General features: G+C 43.6%; 1 protein-coding gene across 3 annotated transcripts in view; it reads left to right on the top strand.

The window, feature by feature from the left end:
• The window catches only part of crppa (CDP-L-ribitol pyrophosphorylase A), a 481,556-nt gene that overhangs the window by 167,755 nt on the left and 289,961 nt on the right, over positions 1–23,840 (top strand). For all 3 annotated transcript variants that reach the window (XM_068009407.1, XM_068009398.1, XM_068009416.1), the window contains exon 6: positions 2,914–3,011. In XM_068009407.1, the coding sequence (XP_067865508.1) occupies positions 2,914–3,011 (98 nt within the window). The remainder of the gene's footprint in view (positions 1–2,913; positions 3,012–23,840) is intronic.

Consider the following 23,840-nt stretch of genomic DNA (forward strand, 5'->3'; position numbering starts at 1 on the left):
CTCAATCAACATCTCAAAAAAAATTATCTGGTCATTATCTCTTTGCTATTTGTCTTTGCTCGAGTCGCTCTGAACAGGCTCCCGAAGCTGGCCGAGCACGTCTACCCTGAGGCACAGTGTGGCTTTCGTGCAGAGAGATCAACCGTTGACATGCTGTTCTCCCTTCGTCAGATACAGGAGAAATGCCGTGAACAACAGATGCCCCTCTACATTGCTTTCATTGATCTCACCAAAGCCTTTGACCTCGTCAGCAGACGTGGTCTCTTCAGACTACTAGAAAAGATTGGATGCCCACCAAAGCTACTAAGTATCATCACCTCATTCCATGACAATATGAAAGGCACAATTCAACATGGAGGCTCCTCATCAGAGCCCTTTCCTATCCTGAGTGGCGTAAAACAGGGCTGCGTTCTCGCACCCACACTTTTTGGGATTTTCTTCTCCCTGCTGCTTTCACATCCGTTCAAGTCCTCTGCAGAGGGAATTTTCCTCCACACAAGATCAGGGGGCAGGTTGTTCAACCTTGCCCGTCTAAGAGCAAAGTCCAAAGTACGGAAAGTCCTCATCAGGGAACTCCACTTTGCTGACGATGCTGCATTAACATCTCACACTGAAGAGTGCCTGCAGAGTCTCATCGACAGGTTTGCGTCTGCCTGCAATGAATTTGGCCTAACCATCAGCCTCAAGAAAATGAACATCATGGGGCAGGACGTCAGAAATGCTCCATCCATCAATATTGGCGACCACGCTCTGGAAGTGGTTCAAGAGTTCACCTACCTAGGCTCAACTATCACCAGTAACCTGTCTCTAGATGCAGAAATCAACAAGCGCATGGGAAAGGCTTCTACTGCTATGTCCAGACTGGCCAAGAGAGTGTGGGAAAATGGCGCACTGACACGGAACACAAAAGTCCGAGTGTATCAGGCCTGTGTCCTCAGTACCTTGCTCTATGGCAGCGAGGCCTGGACAACGTATGTCAGCCAAGATCGATGTCTCAATTCATTCCATCTTCGCTGCCTCCGGAGAATACTTGGCATCAGGTGGCAGGACCGTATCTCCAACACAGAAGTCCTCGAGGCGGCCAACATCCCCAGCTTATACACACTACTGAGTCAGCGGTGCTTGAGATGGCTTGGCCATGTGAGCCGCATGGAAGATGGCAGGATCCCCAAAGACACATTGTACAGCGAGCTCGCCACTGGTATCAGACCCACCGGCCGTCCATGTCTCCGCTTTAAAGACGTCTGCAAACGCGACATGAAATCCTGTGACATTGATCACAAGTCGTGGGAGTCAGTTGCCATCGTTCGCCAGAGCTGGCGGGCAGCCATAAAGACGGGGCTAAAATGTGGCGAGTCGAAGTGACTTAGCAGTTGGCAGGAAAAACGACAGAGGCGCAAGGGGAGAGCCAACTGTGTAACAGTCCCGACAAACAAATTTCTCTGCAGCACCTGTGGGAGAGCCTGTCACTCTAGAATTGGCCTTTATAGCCACTCCAGGCGCTGCTTCACAAACCACTGACCACCTCCAGGCGCGTATCCATTGTCTCTCGAGATATGGAGGCCAAAGATTGATTTGTGGAAGTTTGCTGTGCGTAACTCGGCTGCTACGTTTCCTATATTACAACAGTGACGACACTTCACAAGTACTGTATTGGCAGTAAAACACGTTGGATATCCTGTGACCGCAAAAGCTGCTATGTGAATGAAAGTTTTTTTTCAAGCCTGTTAATGCTGGTTAACACTGCTAGGTAGTGTTCAGACATATCATCATTTTTGTTCTGATTGGCTGGGGTAAAAGTGCGGAAAACAATATATGCAGATCGGTTTTTTTTTTCTTATTTCGACACATGCTTCTAGTTTTAATGGTTATTTATGGAAGTGGTCCTTGCTGCCACATTTGTATAAGTCAGCTGCTGCCCTGGAATGGAGGACAGTTCAGAGGTAAGTTAGCCTTTGGCTCCATGTTGAGCGTGAGGGAGCACCTCAATATGATGTGCTTGTTAGGAATGAAAATATTTACCCTGCCTTATATAGGAATTGTGATACAATCTTTAAAATGAAAAATCTGTAAATTCTCGCCATTTGAAATAAAGAATGGAAGTAGGTCCGTCTTCATCTGAAATAACGACTTATTGATGAAGGGTCTTGCTGAAATATTAAACATTTTTTTCAGGTGCTGATTGACCTGTTGTCTTGCCAACATTTTCTGTATTTATTTTCACTGGAATTAAATAGTGCTTATCATATGGAAGGCAGCTTACAAGTTTGGCTACATAGTTTCATGATATTTGTAGTCATTACTATTCTGCTCTGGAAATAATGAAAAAGTAACAATGTATGGAAATATTCCTGAACTAACAATATTAACTAATTCCAGTGCCCAGTTGGGAAAAGGCTCTTTGATACATCATAATTTATTAATGCATCTCACACTCAGGCTTCTTTTTTGAGTTTCCAGTTTGAATACATGCATTATGGGCAAAAGCCATTTTCAATCATGTCCTAACAACATAGATTCAACATCAGCGATTGTCATAAATTTTGACAGCCCTGTTAGATTCTCCAATTTACACTCAGATCAAACGAGACTCTGTACGGGGAGTGGAGTCTCGTAATTCCAAGGCATTATTCATACATGGCCAGTAGGGTGAGGTACCAGAGAGTTGCGGACAAGTGCGGAACTGTTCTGCAGCACGTTTCACTGCCTTCAGGAGAGAAAGGGAGAAAAGAGAAAAAAAAACAGGCTTCTGCCTTACATGCCCTCTTTGGCATGCAGGGGTGGTGGTGGGGGAGGTGGTGGTGTCTCGAAGAAAATGAAGGGGAAATATTCCTGAAAGCTTGACAATCAAACATATTTTCACTGAGAAAGTAGTAAAACAAATCTTGCATTAATTTGTCTTTCTTCCCACAGAAAGTCTTTCGAAGAGTATTTGTATCATCACTGGAATGCAGGAAGAACCAATTCAACTGGGCTGTTTGCTACAAGAGGTCTTACAATTGGTGATGAAGGTCAGTCAAGTTTAGCATTTGTGAAACATCGTGACATATTATGTACTTATAGTAAATTGCATGTCACACTGTAGAAGACCATTAAGATTTATAGCATCAAAGTGGTCCGACCATCCATTGAATGTGTCACAGCCACACTGAACTACTGAATCTCACCATATTCCACACAACTTGACTGTAGTCATGTATTGCTCCATTGTGGAAATACATTGTAGCGTAAAAGCAATCTTCTTCTCCAGTCAAAAACATTCCTAAATAATAAGAAAGGCCTGACCAGTGTATCAATGGAACACATACAAGAGCAGATTATTTGATTAAGATGTATTGAGCTTGTGTGTTGACAGTTGTAACTGATCATTTTGCTGCTTGTGTTGACTGGTCATTTGTTAAAAGTTGTGCATTGAGTGCCACATTGCTGCAGATCCTAAGGTGGAAAATCAAATGTGCTGGAGGTCCTGCTGCTTGCTCCTACTATGACCTTGTCCTAAATCCTGGGGGCAGGCCTGTTGCCATGTTAAGCATTAGCATCTGTGCCTGCAGTGGTGCTACAGATGCACCCATCCAACATTATTGCCGGAATGTGAAAACAACACATTGTCACTTCAAGAGGCAGAGAATAAAGAACCACAGGCTGAAGAGGGAAAAGTGGGTAAATGCTCTTTATCACTTCCTTATAGGTCCAGAGTTAAAATGGCATCAGGTGGGAGTACGTTGGTGACGAAGAGAGGAGCATGGCACCACAATTTTAACCACCCATTCTTGTCAGGCAGGCAGTGTTAAAATTGCCATGACAAATTAATGGACATTTTGAAAATACATCTTCATCTAGCGGGATATATTCTTGGTGCTAATTGCAAACATACATACGAACATACAAATTAGGAGCAGAAGTAGGCCATTTGGCCCATCTAGCCTGCTCCACCATTCAATAAGATCATGACTGACCTGTTTGTGTCTCGAATTCCACATTGCCCTCTACCCCAGATAACCTTTGATTCCTTTGCATAACAAGAATCTATCTACCCCCGCCTTAAAAATATTCAATGACCCCACCTCCACCATCTTCTGAGGCAGAGAATTCCAAAGTTGCACAACCCTCTGAGAGAAAAAAATTCTCCTCATCTTTGTCCTAAAAGGGCAATCCCTAATTTTAAAATAGTGCCCTCTAGTTCTGGACTCACCCACAAGAGGAAACATGCTTTCCACATCCACCTTGTCAAGACCATTCAGGATTGTATATACTTCAATCAAGTCTCCCCACACTCTCTAAGTTCCAGTGGAAACAAGTCCAGTCTGCCCAACTGTTCCTCATAAGACAACCCGCTCATTCCAGGTATCAGGTATAATTGCCTAATTGTTATGCCAAAATCATGTTAAAAAAACTGAAATATGAAAATGTGTGAGCATTTTCTGTCATACATGCAGTCTCAGGGCAAAACAGCCAGATTTATGCACATCCTTTCACTTTTGTGCTTGAGTTTGCAAAGGTTAGTTTATAGTTGTTAATCTGCTTTAGTGTTATTAGCAAAGCAGAAGGTATGATGAATTAATATTTAAAGCCTGAAATTATATTGTGTGAATACGAGTGGAACATAGGAACAGGAGTAGGACATTCAGCCCCTCAAGCCTATTCCATAATAACATAAGAACATATAGGAGTAGGCCATTCAGCCCTTCGAGCCTGCTCCGCCATTCAGTGAGTTCATGGCTGATCTTCTACTTCAACACTATTTTCCTACACTATCCCCGAATCCCTTGATGTTTTTAATAATATAGAAATCTATTGATCTCAGTCTTGAACATATTCAACAACTGAGCCTCCACAGCCAACTGAGGCAGAGAATTCCAAAGATTCACCACCTTCTGAGTGAAGAAATTCATCCTCATCTCAGTCCTAAATGTCCTGCTGCTTATTCTGAGACAGTGACCCCTGGTTCTAGACTGCCCAGCCAGGGAAAACATCCTTCCTGCATCTACCCTGTCGAGCCCTGTAAGAATTTTGTATGTTTGAATGAAATCACCTCTCATTCCTCTAAACTCTAGAGAATAAAGTCCCAGTCTATTTAATCTTTCCTCATAGGACAATCCCTCCATCCGAGGAATTAGTTTGGTAAACCTTTGTTGCACTATCTCTATGGCAAGTATATCTTTCCTTAGGTAAGGAGACCAAAACTGCACACAATACTCCAGGTGCAGTCTCACCAAGGCTCTAAAAACTGCAGCAAGACATCTTTACTCCTGTACTCAAATCCCCTTGTCATAAAGGTCAACATACCATTTGCCTTCCTAATTGCTTGATGTACTTGCATGTTAGCTTTCAGTGACTCATGAACAAGGATACCCAAGTCCCTTTGAATTCAACATTCCCAGCCTCTCACCATTTCAGAAATACTCTGTATTTCTGTTTTTACACCAAAGTGGATAACCTCACATTTCTCCATATTGTATTCCCTCTGCCAAATTTTTGCCTATTTGCTTAGCCTCTCCAAATCCCTTTGAAACGTCCTTGTATCCTCCTCACTACGTACACATCCACTAGTTTTGTGTCATCTGAAAACTTGGAAATATTACATTTAATCTCCACATCCAAATCATTGATATAGATTGAGAGTAGCTGGGGCCCAAGCTCTAATCCTTGCAGTACCCCAGCCTGCCAATCCGAAAATGACCCATTTATTCCTACTCTCTGTTTTCTGTCCTTTAAACAGTTCTCAATCCATGCCAGTATATTCCCCGTAATCCCATGTGCTCTAATTTTGTTTACTAATTTCTTGTGTGGGTCCTTACCAAAAGCTTCCTGAAAATTTAAATATACCACATCCACCGGTTTCCCCTTATCTATACTGCTAGTTACATCCTCAAGAACTCCAACAGGTTTGTTAAACATGATTTCCCTTTCATAAATCTACGTTGGTTCTGCCCAATCCTACCATTATTTTCTAAGTGTCCTGTTATCACATCCTTTATTATAGATTCTAGCATTTTCCCTGTGACTGATGTTATACTATGTCTAATGTCATTCAAATAGGTCATGGCGTACCTGTTGCTCAGCTCCATTTACCTGCTTTTGATCCATATATCCTGATACACATACTGAACAAAAATCTTTTGTTCTCGGTCTTGAAAATTTGAATTGACACAGCACCCTTAATCTTTGGGGGAGAGAAATCCATATTGATGAACACAGGGACATAGGAGCAGGAGTAGGCCATTTGGCCCATTGAACCTGCTCCGCCATTCAATTAGATTATGGCTGATCTTCTACCTCAAAACCACTTTCCCGCGCTATCCCATATCTCTTGATGTCATTAGTATCCACATATCCATCGATTTCTGGCTTGAACATGCTCAATGATTGAGCTTCCACAGCCCTCTGGAGTAGAGAATTCCACAGATTCACCACCCTCTGAGTGAAGAAATTCCTCCTCATCTCAGTCTTAAATGGCCTACCCCTTATTCTGAGACTATGTCCCCTGGTTCTAGACTCACCAGCCAGGGGAAACATCCTATCTACATCCACCCTATCATGCCCTTTAAGAATTTTATAAGTTTTAATTTGATCACCTCTCATTCTTCAAAACTCTAGAGAATACAGGAATACAGGCCCAGTTTCTGCAATCTCTCCTGATAAGACAATCCCACCATCCTAGGAATGGGTTTAGTGAACCTCTGTTGCACTCCCTCTATGGCAAGTATATACTTCCTTAGATGAGGAAACAAAAACTGTACACAATACTCCAAAGTGTAGTCTCACCAAGGCTCTATACAACTTCAGCAAGGCTTCTTTACTCCTGTACTCAAAACCCCTTACGATGAAGGCCAACGTACCATTTGCCTTCCTAATTGCTTGCTGCATCTGCATACTAGCTTTTCATGAACAAGGACACCCAGGTCCCTTTGGACATCAACACTTCCCAACCTCTCAACGTTTAAGAAATACTCTGTCTTTCCTACCAAAGTGGATAACTTTATTCTTATTCACATTGTATTCCATCTGCCATGTGCTTGCCCATTCACTTAGCTTGTCCAAGTCCCCCTGAAGCTTCCTTGCATTCTCCTCACAACTTACATTCCCACCTAGTTTTGTGTCATTTCTACTACCCTTTTTGTGTGAAAAAGTGCTCCCTTATTCCACTGCAAAGTGGCATAGCTCAAGTTTTGTGATTTTGGCCCCTTGTTCTGGATTTCTCTCACCAGAGAAAATCGTTTTTCTGTATACCCAATCAAATCTATTTATCATTTTAAATACTTTAATTGGATCTCCCCTCAAACCCTCTAACCTCAAGGCAATGTTAGCCAAATTTATGCAACTGATTGTCATAATTTATCCCTTTAAACCCCGATATATTTTGGTGATGCCGCAGTGTCCCCTCCAAAGCTAATGCTTGAGGTTTGGTGCCCAGAACTGAATGCAGTACTCCATTGAGCAAGTATTTAATGTTTTATTTATTTTATTTATTTATTTAGAGATATAGCACTGAAACAGGCCCTTCGGCCCACCGAGTCTGTGCCGACCAACAACCACCCATTTATACTAATCCTACATTAATCCCATATTCCCGACCACATCCCCACCATTCTCCTACCACCTACCTACACTAGGGGCAATTTACCTATCAACCTGCAAGTCTTTGGCTGTGGAAGGAAACCGGAGCACCCGGCAGAAACCCACGCGGTCACAGGGAGAACTTGCAAATTCCGCACAGGCAGTACCCAGAACTGAACTCGGGTCGCTGGAGCTGTGAGGCTGTGGTGCTAACCACTGCGCTACTGTGCCGCCCAATGAAATTATTTTGTTATTTATTTTGATAACGATGTAATTGATTTTTATTAAGCAGGTTAACAGGTTCATATGTTTATATTTGTAATTCCAGAACAATGTTAACAGCCTCATTTTGCCAATGCCTCAGGTTCATGATTTGGCTATTTGAGCTATATTCCAGGATCACTTTGTCCTGTGGGCTAATGCTTATTGAGGCTTGACTAAGAATGCTTACTTCAGTAGTGATCCCTGATTGTCATGGTTGACAGCACAACAGAAATTGTCACGCTTAGTCATAGTTTAAATTTCAGCTTCTGGAAAGCTAGATAGTTTCAATATTTATTTTTAAAAATAAATAAATTATCTGTTTTCTGGATCAACAAGGTAGTTAATGTGCGGTGAGTTTAGAACCACACATTCACTGGGAATTTCTTTAGATCTTTTCCTGCTCTGCCACCATAACTTCAGCAGAAATTCAGCAGCAACCCAGAACCCAAGTGGAAGATGCCCTGAAGAAATTCCTGGCAATTGTTTTCAAATGCTCTAAGTTTCAAAGGACTGTACATTATACTTAGAAGTGCATGCTGGAGAATAAGGGTGAGAAATTGAACTTGTTAGCGCCTGTTTTTTGGGTGCTATGAGGCTCCAAAATGGCGTCTATGGCACACGCGCACATTTTTGGGGTGAATCATACTGGGCGGCAAATAACTGAGGGTATTAGCGAGTGTGCAGTGAACAGCTGCAGAAAGTATGCAGATCAGACAAATCATAATATCAGTCAGCATGCAATGCTAATTTGATGCCAACGATGTCATTTTGGAGCTCAACACTCAAGCTAATGCCCTCTCTTAACCTCGCACAACTGAACATTTGTTCAGCAGCAAGAATGACCTACCAGCGCTATTTAAAGGGATCAACTAATTACAGGTTAGTTGTTACTTGACTTCTTCTGGATGTTACTATACTTTTACAAATGTTTGTTGCTTTCTATAGTTGTTTCAAGTTGCAAAAACCTACAAGGAGTGGTGTGGCACATGCTGAGGAACGTTTTGCTGATGTCAAGGCTTCTGCACAAACCAATTGCTCCCAGACATTGTTGCAGTAGTAGCATTCCGCTTAGAATACAGCATGACTTGTAGAGGGCACATAGAGCAGGTCAAGCTCCTGGAAGAGGGAGGAGGAGGAGGGTGAGAAGGAAGAGATCATAACCAGTCAAGGTTTTGGAGCAATTCTCCTACCTGAATCTCAGCGAGGAACAGTGTCTGAGATGTCTCTGCTTCACAAAGGATGTCCTCACTGAAATCTGCCACCTGTTGCAATCACAACTGCTACCTCAAAGCAGAGCAAGGACCACATTGCCAGTCTGGCTGTCAAAGTGACCATCCCATTTCGGAGCTCAACACTCCAGCTAAGGCCCTCTCTTAACCTCATACAGCTGAACATATCTTCAGCAGCAGGAAGGATCTGCCATCAGCACTGTTTAAAGTGATCATCAACTACTTAGAGGTTAGTTGTTGGTTGATGTCATGCTAGACCCCCACCTGCCAAGAATGAGGCATGTTAATTTCACCATATGGACATTAAATCTCAAACTGTTGCTGAAGTGAAGAAAGGACTTGTTTAAAAAAATCACCAGGCCCTTGGCTGGAAAAACATTTTTTGCATACCAACAAACAGTGCTTGGAAAGACAAAGGGGCTAGTCCCTGCTCCAATTTAACCCACAATGGACTTTGAGCACCAGGTATTGTGTGTAAGAAGAAGACATTCCAGGGTCGGCTGAGACCAGAAAATCCACAAACGGATGTGGTCAGACCAGTTAGTTACATGACTAACCTGCTTGGTGACCTGGGTTTTTCTGAATTATGCGAACCGTTTGAACTCAGGAGTGTCTATTTTCTCCTGGACTGAAAAGACCGCTCCTGGCTGGCTCGCCATACCCTCTCCTGTCTGCTCCCATCTCTTTCTCACGGAACTCCAAATCCACTGAAGACACATGAACCCCAAGCGAGAAAGGTCTCCTACAGCGAACAAGGTTTAAGAAGAATACTGGGCCCCAAAGAAGAGCACGATCTGCCTAGAATCAAGGACTCTACAGTGAGCTCGAAGTAACAAAAACCCTCTTCAGAGATTGTCTCAAACTTTTCCACTTTATTTTCTTCTGCTCATTTCTGTCACTATCTGCATGTGTGTGTCGCATATACATGCTAGCATGGGTGCGTCATGTAACTGTAGGCATTAACCAAATTAGAGTTTAAGTTTAAATAAAGTTCAACCTTTTTCTTTAAACCTAAGAAAACCTGTTTGGCTAGTTTTTTTACCATATAATTGGAAGTTAGTGAACAAGGATTCACTAAGGGGGAGCTAAAAAAACGGTGTGTTTAAAATTAAACCCTGTTATGGTAAGATCAGCTGAAGGCTGAGAGGGAATCCTAGACCCCTTTCACACCGGGTCGTAACAGTTGATTTCTTCTGATTGTTGCTTCAATTCTACAGTGTTTGGTGCTTTCTATAGTTGTTTCCAGTTACAGGGAATGGTGTGGCACATGCTGTAGGACTTTGTCCTAACTTCAAGGCTTCTGCACAAACCACTTGCCCCCAGATATGGATGCAGTAGTATGCGTGCATTTTAGACTACAGCATAACAGCAAGAATAAGCAGAGGTGACACAGAGCAGGACAAACTGCTGGAACAGGGAGAAGGAGGAGGGGGAGAAGGGTTCTCAGCAGGAGGCCATATCCACTCTGGGTATTCAGGAATCGATTTTGACACCTGCGCCTCAGTGGGGAAGAATGCTTGAGATGTCCACACTTTAATAAGGCTTAATCTTATTAAGATTTAATATTCTTAATTAATTAAGATTAATCTGAATTTTAAGATTTAATCTGAGGTTTTAAGATTTCAGATTTTCACTGAAATATGCCACAGCCACAACTGCAACCTCAAAGCAGGGCAAGGACCACATTGCCAGTGGCTCTGAAGGTGACCATGGCCATGAACTTTCATGTGTCTGGCTCCTTCCAGTCTGGAGCTGGAGATATTTGCAATATTTCACAGTTTGCCATCCACTGCTGCATAAGGGAGGTCATTAATGCTGTCAGTTAAAGAGAGATAACATTCCATTCTGTCTTGCCAGAGCCCAGCAAGCAGAGAGAAAACATGGCTTTGCTAGGATTGCAGGTTTCCCCATGGTGGTGGGTGCCACTGAGTGCACGCACGTCACTTTGCGAGCAGCGCACATCGTCTCTGCTATATACTGGAACTGAAAGGAATTCGATTTCCACAACATCCAGCTGCTGTGCAACAATAGGCAGCAAATCATGCAGGTGAATGCCTGGTATTCTGTCAGCAGTCATGATGCCTTCATTCTGCAAAGCAGAGGGTGGCTAATGGGTGACAAGGGCTATCTGCTGACGACATGGCTAATGGCTCCGGTGCGCAACCCATGTGGACGTATTCAGCAAGCATACACTGAAAGCCATGCTGCCACATGAAATTTGATAGAGGAGATCAGTGGCAAGCTGAAACAATGCTGCCACTGCCTGGAGGAACACTGTAGTACTCGACACAGCGGGTGTCAAGATTCGTGGAGATCTGCTGCATGCTGCCCAACTTCAGTATCATGAAAGACAGCCCTTGCCATCAGCTATACGTTGATCAGCTGAGGAGCAGGATAAGAAGAAGGAAAAGGAATGGAGGAGGCAACCCAGAGAGTCCCTTTCTGCCTGGGCTGTCCATGAAGAATTCATCTGAATGCAATGCCAGTAATCATAATCCCAATTCCTCATTCACCAACAGTTCCACACTATACCTTCCCTTTGTAACTGACCATTACAGTGTCTGCTTTACTACAAAGCAAAAATAAAAGCAAACACGAAATAAATATTCCAAACTAAATTTATAAAGAAAATCATGTCATATTGTGTGCAAAAGTCAGCGAATCATCCTTGTGCATTCCTTATTGTCTGTCTTCCATGTACCTTTGACTGCCTTAGTACTGCTACCAGGTGCCATGCCAGTGCCTGCAGCATCACTGGTGGAAAGCTGCTGAGTTTCAGTAGAGGAGACAGCAGGTGGCCTTGGAGGATGGTCTTGTGCAGCTCAGGGCCCAGAAGGCCGGTTGCGGACTGCACCATCTGGCATGGGCAGTGCTGTCTGCGTTGGTTAGCTGACAGGCAACAACAAAGGCACTGGCAGAGTCGCAGTGGTGGGAGAACAAATGCTCTCTTCCTAAGAGAGGACAATAGGTTTGTGCTATATGGAGCAACTGCCACTTCCCAGCTCCTCAGTAATCCTAGGAATCTATTGGAGAGCAGATTGCTGGACTGCTGAGACACCCTGCAAGCTACTTTGCACAGTGTAATCCACAGCCATAATAGTGGCAGTCCGAGCTTCCACTGCAGCACTCAGACGTCAGGTGGCTGCTGCTTGTGTTGCAATGCAAGCATAACATCAGGCCTCAGAGACTGCCTCATGGATGGATCCACAAGTGTGCGAATAGAGTTGGCCTCCACTTCCACGATGGAATGGGTAGGTTTTAAGCTCTGCAAAAAGCCCTATGCCAATTTGATTTGGAACTTCTCCTTGCTCCTTGACATTGAACACAGACTTTTTGGCAGGCTTCCCACTTTGGCAAGCATTTCATTGTGCATACCCATCAGTCTTCATTTGTAGGCCGCCCTGTCAATGTCCTCTACAGTATATTTCGCATGCAACCTCTCCATCAGCTGAGCTGGCACCTGTGCGACTCTTGCTCCCTAACATGGCTGCAGCCCAGGCATGCCTGGTGTCTCATTGGGCTGGATTTTATGGACCCGGTGGGAGACCTGACGCTGGACCCAAAAAGCGAGGGTTCTATTTAATGGCACTTGGGGAATTAACTGCCTGTCCCTTTACGGACAGTGATCCCGCCTCCAAGAGCTGCCAGCTAATCAGAGGGCTGACAGTTCAGTAGTATCAACAGCACCACCAAGAGTGGTGGCCACTGCTGTTACAACTAGAAGCCCAGGACCAAGCTCATCGCTGGATATCTGGACCCCAGGTAAGTTTGGTGGGGTTGCTGGGACCAGTCTGGCAGGCCACGACGAGGGTGGGCATTAAGGGTGGGGGGGTGGCTGTTATTAGTGAAGGGGTGGCTTTTGCCCTCGGGGACCCTCCGTGGGCCATAAATTGCCCACGGGAGAAAACCTTCCTCTCTCAAGCTCACAGGGAGGCTGCATAGTTTTACTGGGTGACCTCCCTACGTGACGGAGGCTGAATCCCTTAAGCGGCCATTAACTGGCAACTTAAGAGCCTCAAATGGCCCCTGGGTTGGATGGCCAGCTTTGGCCTTCCCTGCCCTGGGCCAAATTCCAAGGCATTAGGAAAGCAACGGGTACTCTGCCCTCCACCTTCCCATGCAATTTTATGGATCCCCCCCGCCTCGGTTCCCGTCCCGAGGGGGCCCATAAAATTCAGCACAGCCATGTGCAGATTCCACCTCTAGTCTAGCCTCTAAATTATACACTGTGTCGGTGTCTGAACTAGTGGCTGTGAGTGTGAATACTAGTGACCGTGTGCTTTCATCATTACTGTATTGTTGCTGTTCTTCCAGTGCCTGGCCAGGTTATACTTCTTGGGTATCTGAAAAGAGAAAGACAAATGGATGTAGTTGTGGTGTGGAGAGGGGAGAAATTAAGAGATGCATGCTTACATCACCTGCAACTTGTAAATCAAGAGAGATTTTGGGATGAAAGGGAGGTGGGATATGAGAAATTGGATTAATTATGAGGACACCGTCATCTTTGATGGTTTCAGCCTCATCGCTGGTCTCAACCTCAACAATGGGCATTCCAATAATGCCACACCATCTCCTCCATGGGGTTAGGACATGCGGGTGCACCTGTTCCCCTCCGGTTATCACTTGCCTCCGTTCCTGCTCTGCCTTGTTTTGCAAGAGAGAGGGAAGTGTGTTGGTGAGTGTCATGCAGTCTGTTCAGCTGATGTGACTGTCATGGTCGAATAGCTGGCATTGTGTGTGAGGGTGGTATGGAGCATATGAATGTTAGGTATGAGTTGTGATTGATAGAGATTGATGGTAGGTGAGTGATGGGGATGTGATGAATTGAGCAGTTTCTGAGGCTAGTGTTGCAGTTCGTACAATATGACATTTAAAGATGCATTACTGACCTTGGCCACTCATGTGAGGTCATTGAACTTCTTGTGGCATTGCATCCAGGTCCTCAGGACTTGACTCCTGACATTCACCTCCATGACTCTGCTCCCACTGCTTTCTGCTCACATTGCTTTCTGAGCTTGAGTCTCGAGGGTCTTCTGGCCCTCACCGGATACAGAATATCTCTCCTCCTATCCACCACCTCCACCAAGACATCCTGTGCAGTGTCCAAAAAGCTTGGAACCTGCGCTGTCCCCTATTGTGCCACTCTTCAAAGTCTTCCAGGTCAGATTCACTTCCTGCATGACTTCCAGCACCTGTTCCAGCCACATTGCACCTCCCCTTTAGAGGTTCAGGTGAGCTTTAACTGGTGCTAGCCGGTTATAATATCAAACCCCTGCTGGTAAGTCCAGCCACTCAACAGCATTGTTAGCACTGGCTGGTTGCTGAAATCATTCAAATCACCAGGCAGCAGGAAGTTGGCGTGCTGTCTGCAGTGCAATAAATGGGTGCGGGATAATTGCACATCGTGATCCTTGTGTCTGCATCCGGGGGTATCCAGTTTTAGCCCTCTAACTTCCTAATAGGTTGAAGTTTAGTTTGTACGCAAGAATTTAGATTACTCATTTAGATGAATCAGTTTCAGCAGCTTCATTTAACTTGTGCTTAATCCAGAAGCTACTTAATAGGAAATAAATTCACTTGCTACCAAATCACATGCACCCTCATTTACAATTGTACATGGATAAATTCTGTTTGTTTTGCAAACTGCATTTCATCCTCGTCGGAGAAAATATTTACAAAAACAGATGTAAGAATCTCTCAGAATCTGAGTTTGGCATAGTTCTCTGTGAATTTGTATTTTGGAATGCACTTATCTACAGAATTGAATCTGAATATGGAGATTATTTTGTTGATATCTATCCTGTCCGACATTTATTGTATTAAACATCATGGGGGTAGATTAGGAGTTTGTGCAATGGGGAAAATGAGTTGACAGCTCAGTTTATCTATCTCCTTTTTTATATTTTCATTGAAGTCAGGAACAAACAAAAATTGAGATATTAAACTCAATCTGATTTGGTATATCATACTCCTAAAAATATACACGACTCAACATAACCAAACAGAAAACACACAACAGGACGGTTGGCCTGTAAAAAGACTGGTGAACATCAGGGGTGGCGCAGTGGTTAGCACCACAGCCTCACAGCTCCAGCGACCTGCGTTCGGTTCTGGGTGCTGCCTGTGTGGAGTTTGCAAGTTCCCCCTGTGACCGTGTGCTTTTCCGCCAGGTCCTCTGGTTTCCTCCCAAAGACTTGCAGGTTGCTAGGTAAATTGGCCATTGTAAATTGCCCCTAGTGTAGGTAAGTGGTAGGAGAATGGTGGGGATGTGGCAGTGAATATGGGATTAATGTAGGATTAGTATAAATGGGTGGTTGTTGGTCGGCACAGACTCGGTGGGCTGACGGCCTGTTTCAGTGCTGTATGACTCCATAACATTGTGGCATCAACCGTTGCTCTGAAGGAACTCCAGATCATCCAGCTCTTTTCTTTACCACTGCTACAGCTGCATGTATTTAAAAACATTTCTGATCAAAAGTCAAGATCTACCCCCATGAGAATGAGCCTTCGGGAATTAGAGAGTAGAGTTTCTGCAGAAACAGCTCTTTACACTGGGCTTACGGTGGGAAATCAGGGAATCCTCACAGAAACTCTCCTAGCCCTCCGTCAAAGTTTCAGCATGAGATTGGATGAAACTACATGGATATTCCAGGTGCAGTAGTTTTAACAATGGCTTGCCAGCATCAAGATCTTGCAATGCTACATATGTTCAGAAAGTTGGCACAGTGGGCCCCAGCTTCCATAAAGTGAATTTAAGACAGAAGCAGTGGCTTTCTGAAAATATCAGTTAATTCTATCATTAAGGTAGTTGCATCTAATTAATTGATCCGGTTTCAGTAAAAGAGCCTGCCCGCATTCACTATAAATTGAGTTCAGAGCTGGCATAAACACCCTGTGCAATTTAGTGAACCCTGCAAAAGGCATTCGGCTTAATCATTGGTATCTTCCTATTGAAGGAGAGATTAGGTGAATGGGACGTGAGGGAAAGTGAGCAACATCATAGAATATCTGCCAGTAATAGTATTTCTTATAGACACTGATATCCTTTGCATATGTTTTTCAACTTAAAAATATTCTGAGAGATAGGAATAGAAGAATTGGCTGAAGACTTTGGCGGGGAGGCAGATTGAATGCCAGTCAGTGTACCCAGTAAAAGGGTGTGTTTGAGATTAAAGCCAATTTGACAGCTTTGGGAGGGAGGAATTGAAGGCTTTCTCCAGGCTTTTACATTATTTTTAAATTCCAAATAACTACAGAAACCCCAATACACACATGCATTTAGTCCATTAAATCATCTTGAAATCTGTAGTCAAAACTGTCAACGTCTGGAAAAAGAATGTAACTGGAAGCAAAATGTAAAATCCCTCAGAGTCTTTGCTGATAAGCTTTGACAGTTTGACATTACTATTGACTGGTTTGGGCTGCATTTCTATACCCTTTTCGCATCATGGAAAGGTGCTTCACAATCTTGACTCAAATCCTGTTCACTTATACATAGATCAAAGTAGCATTGCACAAAACATTAGAAAAAACAATGGATGGTCAGGAAGTGAATTACAGGCATATAAGGAGCTTCTCTAATTGGTTCTAGGGATGGTGTGTGCCTGAGTGACTGCATCACTCATGCATATACTTGTCTTCAAATCTGACTGGGACTGCAGGCATGTCTGACAAATTTACCCCTGAGCATCCATTATTTATCATGCTGTAAGCACATAGTTTGCATTTGCTTTGGTAATTTTTTATATGGAGTAATAATGTATTATTCAGTTTTAATAGGACAAAACACTTGAAGGCAAAAATACTGAGCATAGTTTTGAGGAGGCCTCATGAAGTCTAGTAAGGGTTTTTACATAATGACTTAGAGTTGTTCGTGTTTCAACTTGCATTTTGGATATAAATTTTAATCTTCATTTTGTTCGAATTGTACTTTTTGTATTACTATCACACAATATATTGACCAGTTAGGGGTCCAGCACTTATTTACAGTATCAGCATGTGTGTGAACATATTGGCTGGTGATAGGATGGAGACAACTGTGATGGCTCCGTAAGTGGAATAGGCTGGCAACTTTCACTTTCTCAGTTCCTGAAGAATGGCGAGGAACTGGAAGTAGCCGAACACCTGTGCAGTTGTACCTCTTTAGACAAGAAGAAAAAAAATACACACCCATAATTCACCTTATAGGGCCTCCTCAAAATATTATTCCATCTAAAAGCCTGCTCGGGTCTGCAAAAAAAAACCCCGACCCGAGCTCAAAAGAACCACATTGACCCGAGCCTGACCCGGCCCAAATCCTTCCAATTTTTCCCACGCTCGACCTGACCCGACCCGACCTGACCATCAGTTAACTTACCTTTCATTTTTCACTTTGTTGCTGATCTGCACAAGCTTAAAATAACTGTAACAAAAGCACCTTTCTAGTTCAAAAGTTAAATTAACATTGGAGCCACATACCTGTGATGGAGCATGTCTGACCCGGCCCAACCCGAACCCGACACATGTCGTCGGGTCTCTTCAGGTTCGGGTCAGGTAGCCGGCCTTTAATTCCATCTTCAATGATCACACATTGGCATGGTGGGAAGGCTTGTGTGCTACTGTAACCCTGACAGCATAGCTGGTGGGAAAATAACTCTTCATGGAGCCACCTAAACTGGACAGGTCGAAAACTGGGTGCCTAAATGCAGCCCATGGGCCGCCTGCCAGGGGATTGTGAATCAGGCGAGTGACCTGTCCACGTAAACATAGAATTTTCCATTATGGAAACAATCCAAAGACAAGACGGGCCTGTTACACACAAGCGAATATTAAACATCAACTGTTTAAAAACAACAATCTACTGGATTTAATGCAAGACTATACTCCAATCTTGAGGGAAACACCAACTGCCTAATGGGACTCCACTCCATATTTTGTCGGGTTTGCTCCCTTAGCCATTAGCTCTTGATGTTGTTGTTCAAGTTGAAGACATCAACTGGTTTGGCCCAACATCGGCACAAAAGTAGGTGATCTTGCCCTCCAGGAGTGTGAAGGGAGCAGGTAGAGGTTGCTGCTTCCCGCCTCCAGGTTGCCACCTCCAACCTCTGAACCTTGCAGCTATTTATTTTTATTTATTTATTTAGAGATACAGCACTGAAACAGGCCCTTCGGCCCACCAAGTCTGTGCGACCATCAACCACCCATTTATACTAATCCTACATTAATTCCATTACCCTCTTACATCCCCACCTTCCCTCAATTCCCCTACCACCTACCTATACTAGGGACAATTTATAATGGCCAATTTACCTATCAACCTGCAAGTCTTTGGCTGTAGGAGGAAACCAGAGCACTCGATGAAAACCCACGCGGTCACAGGGAGAACTTGCAAACTCCACACAGGCAGTACCCAGAATTGAACCCGGGTCGCTGGAGCTGTGAGGCTGTGGTGCTAACCACTGCGCCACTGTGCCACCCTCAGATGGTCAGTCTGAGATGACTGTAGGCCGCTTAGGAGTGAACTCAGCACAGGCAAGTGATTTTTTGGCCAGGAATAGGCTGAAGCAGAAAAAACAGTATAATCAGTGGCCAGTCATAGGCTCAGCAGTAGATTGAAGTCTCTCAATCACAGCAGTGGTTGGGGAAGGGCCGTAAACTGATCGAAGTTACTTTAACTATCACAACAGAGCAGCCCTTCAGAGACAAAGTTGGGACTTACGTTATAACCAGTATTGTCCAGATCAAAAGCATCTTTTCGATGTTGAGATAAGTCCAGAAATTTGAAGCTAAGTTTCAAAGAAGATCTAGATTTTTCCAGATTTTTTCCACAACTCACAGATCAGAAAAACAAAAAAATGGCTGTGAAACATGGGCGACTTACAGCCACCAGGAAAAGAAGCTCAATAATTTCCATCTTGGCTGTCTGCAGCACATTTTGGTATATTCTGGCAGGACAAAATCATAAATGTGGCAGTCCTCTCAAAGGCAGAACTCCCAAGTGTGTTGGCACTAATCAAACAGAGGCGGCTTCGGTGTATTGGACACGCCCGCAGGATGGAAGACGGTCGCATACCCAAGGACCTTCGGTATGGTGAGGTAGACAGGGCCAGATGACCAGTGGGGTGCCGAAAGCTCCTCTTCAAGGATGCTTGCAAGCATGTCATGAAGGCCCTAAATGTCGACTATCGCACTTGGGAGTCACCAGCTGGCGAAAGAGGGAAATGGCAATACATCCTGTGGACTGGTGTGCACTACCACGATGATCAGTTGCTACAGAGCTTGGAAGCAGGCGCCAACGTTAAAAACAACAACGCACAGTGTCACTTGGCAGCTTCACATTCAGCACTTGTGGCAGAACCTGCCTCTCAATAATTGGCCTTCACAGCCATCAACAAAGGTGCGCCAAGAGAAGACACCCCACTTAAATGAATTGTTTTCTGCGTGTCCATCAACTTTCGTAGATGGAAGGATGTCAACCATACTCCAATCAGAGTCAAATACCTTGCTCTGGATTGACAGCAGTGAAAAAATGAGTTACCTCATGTGCCATTAACTAACAAAGTAATATTCAACACTTTGCCATTAACGCTATAATGTACAAGGATTTTGTGGATTTTGACCATTCTCTGTGTAAGTGGGTGGGGATAATTATTTGACTCCCTGCTTCTAATGAAATTCCTGAACTATACCTTACTTGAATTAATCCTAGCAGGAGTCCTGCTTTTGATGGCTTCACACCTGCAGCACTGTTTCTCAGAGTTGTGTTTCAGATGGTTCAGAGCAGGTTTTCAAAGCTTTGGTATTTTATTTACATTGATGGTTTTATTTGACTGCCTGCAACAGGCACATTGGGGTGGGGGTGCAACATAGACAATAGTGCACTGGCCACCCTTTTTATACTCCCCTGATTTTACTTTCTCAATGAAAAATTGATCAGAATTTGAAACTGGCTGCTGATAGGCTGTCATTTTAGGTGAATTTCACATCCACGGAATTCATAACACGCAAAACTCTAAGGAATATCATTCATACGATTATAATATGCATTCCCTGTGTGTGCATTTATTTATGCCCTTTGATCTTTTTCTTATATGAATAGCTCCATATTATTCTCATGCAAGGAAATAACCTCATATTTCATTTCAAAAGTCCATTGAACTTTTGTGACTTAACACTATTTTCCCCCCACAGAACAGTATACACAGTTTTAAAGCATTCCTCCTATGTCCTTTTGCATTGTCTTTAAAAAGGTTTTATTTGGGTCTCCAAGTTTATCTCTGCAGTGAAACTTCAGCTTTCAACCACAAATCTCTTTAAAGTGGGATGTCAAGTAAGTCTTAATGAAATTGTCCTCAAATAGCTCAATGCTCATATCTAAGATGCGACTGACGGTTTGGTTATCCAGATGGAGCTCACAGGATGCCATTCAGGAACTTACTGAAGTGATAATGATACAAACCTATAAAAAATGCAGATAGAGATAAGTATTTTAAGATGCTATGACACACCTGTAAGATCTGTGTCACACCACAGTTTTACACTATCATTGAACTGGGATCTCTTCCAAGAGGGACAGTGGTTTTAATTAGATTTGAATCAACAGATCTCTATCAATTGAACCAAAAATGAAATAGTAAAATATTCTATATACACATAAGCAACAAAAGGAAAATTATGACAGGGATAGGGCCACTAAAGAATGCACAAGATAAATTCACAGGTAATGACCATGAAGTGGCAGAAATATTGAATAATTACTTTGCTTCAGTTTTTACTCGGGTGACTAAGAAAGTGGGCATGATGTTAGAAGAAGATATCAAAAAGGATATTGAAACATTTAGGATAGATAGGAGGGAGATAATTCATAAAATAGACAAACTTAGGATAAAATCCAGGTCCAGATGGATTGTATTGTCTAGAAGCCAAGGAAGAGATAGCAGACACTAGAATGTAAACAAAAATGCAACAGAAAAGAGATCTGGCAGACAGCTACTGTTATTCCTATATTCAAACAGGAAAATAGTTTATATAGAGCATTTAGCTTAACGCCTGTGGAAGGAAAGGTGTTGGAATCTTTAGTTTAGTTTAGTTTAGAGATACAGCACTGAAACAGGCCCTTCGGCCCACCGAGTCTGTGCCGACCATCAACCACCCATTTATACTAATCCTACACGAATCCCATATTCCAATATCATCCCCACCGGTCCCTATATATTTCCCTACCACCTACCTGGACTAGGGGCAATTTATAATGGCCAATTAACCTACCAACCTGCAAGTCTTTGGCATGTGGGAGGAAACCGGAGCACCCGAAGGAAACCCACGCAGACACAGGGAGAACTTGCAAACTCCGCACAGGCAGTACCCAGAATCGAACCCGGGTCCCTGGAGCTGTGAGGCTGCAGTGCTAACCACTGCGCCACTGTGCCGCCCAAAGATGTAACAGAAAAACATCTAAAAAACTGAAATGTAATAAAGAGGTCACAATGCACCAAGGCTCCTTAGACAGCACCTTCCAAACCCGCGACCTCTACCAACAAGAAGGACAAGGGCAGCAAATACATGGGAACATCACCACCTGCAAGTTCCCCTCCAAGTCACACACCATCCTGATTTGGAACTATATTGCCGTTCCTTCACTGTCGCTGCAACAAAATCCTGGAACTCCCTTCCTAGCAGCACTGTGGGTATACCTACCCCAAATGGACTGCAGCGGTTCAAGAAGGCAGCTCACCACGACCTTCTCAAGGGCAATTAGGGATGGGCAATAAATGCTGGCCTGGCCAGTGACGCCCACATCCCATGAATGAATAAAAAAAAAACCATGGGTTTCAGAAGGGAAGGTCGTACTTGACCAATCTTATTGAATTCTTTAAAGAAGTAACAAAGAGTAGACCAAGGTAATGAAGTGGATGTAATATACACGGACTTTCAAAAGGCCTTTGATAAGATAATGCATAGTAAACTCATGACTGTGCTCAGGAGTCAAGTAGTAGAATGAATAGCAAACTGGCTACAAAACAGAAAACAAAGTAGGGGTTAAAGGTAATTACTTAGACTGGCAGAAGGTGGGAAGTGATGTTCCACAGAGATCAGCGCTAGGACCACTGTTGTTCATCATTTATGTAAATGATTTGGACTCAGAAATCATAAGTACAGTATCAAAATTTGCAGATGACACCAAATTGGGGTGCATAGTTAATACTGAGGAAGACTGCAACAAAATACAAGACGACATCAATAAACTTGCAGAATTGGTGTGTAAATGAAAAATTAACTTCAAAACAAGTAAATGTGAGGTAGTGCATTTTGTTCATAGGAATAAGGAGGCCACAGTCTAAGTGGGGTATAGGCGCAAAAGGATCTAGGGGTATAGATTTACAAATCATTCCAAGTAACAACTCAAGTTAACAAAGGCATAAAAAGTGCAAATGAAGCACTGGATTCATTTTCAGGGGAATAGAGTTCAAAACCATGGAAGTTATGTTAAACTTATATAGAATCTTGGTTGGACCCCACTTGGAATACTGTGCACAGTTCCTCAACTCCATATCACAAAAAGGATATAGAAGCACTGGAGGAAGTGCAAAACAATTTGCAAGAATTATACCAGAACTGAAACTACAGAAAGACTCTACAGGCTGGGACTCTGTTCTCTGGAACAGCCAAGTCTGAGAGGTCACCTGATAGAAATCTTTAACGTGATGAAGGCGTTTGATTTGTTTTTTATTCATTCCATGGGATGTGGGTGTCACTGGCTAGGCCAACATTTATTGCCTATCCCTAATTGCCCTTGAAAAGGTGGTGGTGAGCTGCGTTCTTGAACTGCTGCCGCCCATGTTGGGTAGATACACCTACAGTGCTGTTAGGAAGGGAGTTCCAAGATTTTGACCCAGCAACAGTGAAGGAAAGGCGATATAGTTCCAAGTCAGGATGGTGTGTGTCTTAGAGGGGAACTTGCAGGTGGTGGTATACCCACGCATCTGCTGCCCTTGTCCTTCTCGGTGGTAGAGATCGCGGGTTTGGAAGGTGCTGCCTGAGTAACCTTGGTGAGTTTCTGCAGTGCATCTTTAAGATGGTACACACTGCTGCCACTGTGCGTCGGTGGTGGAGGGAGTGGTTGTTCGTAGATAGAGTGCCAATCAAGCAGGCTGTTTTGTCCTGGATGGTGTCGAGCTTCTTGAGTGTTGTTGGAGCTGCACCCATCCAGGCAAATGGAGAGTATTCCATCACACTCCTGACTTTTGCCTTGTAGATGGTGGACAGCCTTTGGGGAGTCAGGAGGTGAGTTACTTGCCGCAGGATTCCCAGCCTCCGACCTGCTCTTGTAGCCACGGTATCTAAAATAAAAGCAAAATACTGCGGATGCTGGAAATCTGAAATAAAAACAAGAAATGCTGGAACCACTCAGCAGGTCTGGCAGCATCTGTGAAAAGAGAAGCAGAGTTAACGTTTCGGGTCAGTGACCCTTCTTCGGAACTGACAAATATTAGAAAAGTCACAGGTTATAAGTAGGTGAGGTGGGGGTGGGGCAAGAGATAACAAAGGAGGTCGAGATTGGACCAGGCCACATAGCTGACCAAAAGGTCACGGAGCAAAGGCAAACAATATGTTAATGGTGTGTTGAAAGACAAAGCATTAGTACAGATTAGGTGTTAATACACTGAATATTGAACAGCAGCAAGTGCAAACCTGAAAAAAAACAGTGGGTAAGCAAACTGAACAAACTAAGATGAAATGAAATAAATGCAAAAAAAAAGATTGTAAAAAATGTAATAAAGAATGTGAAAAAAAAGGAAGAAAAATAACTAA

The sequence above is a fragment of the Heterodontus francisci genome, chromosome 2 (assembly GCF_036365525.1).
Source record: "Heterodontus francisci isolate sHetFra1 chromosome 2, sHetFra1.hap1, whole genome shotgun sequence".
NCBI classification, from domain to species: Eukaryota; Metazoa; Chordata; class Chondrichthyes; order Heterodontiformes; family Heterodontidae; genus Heterodontus; species Heterodontus francisci.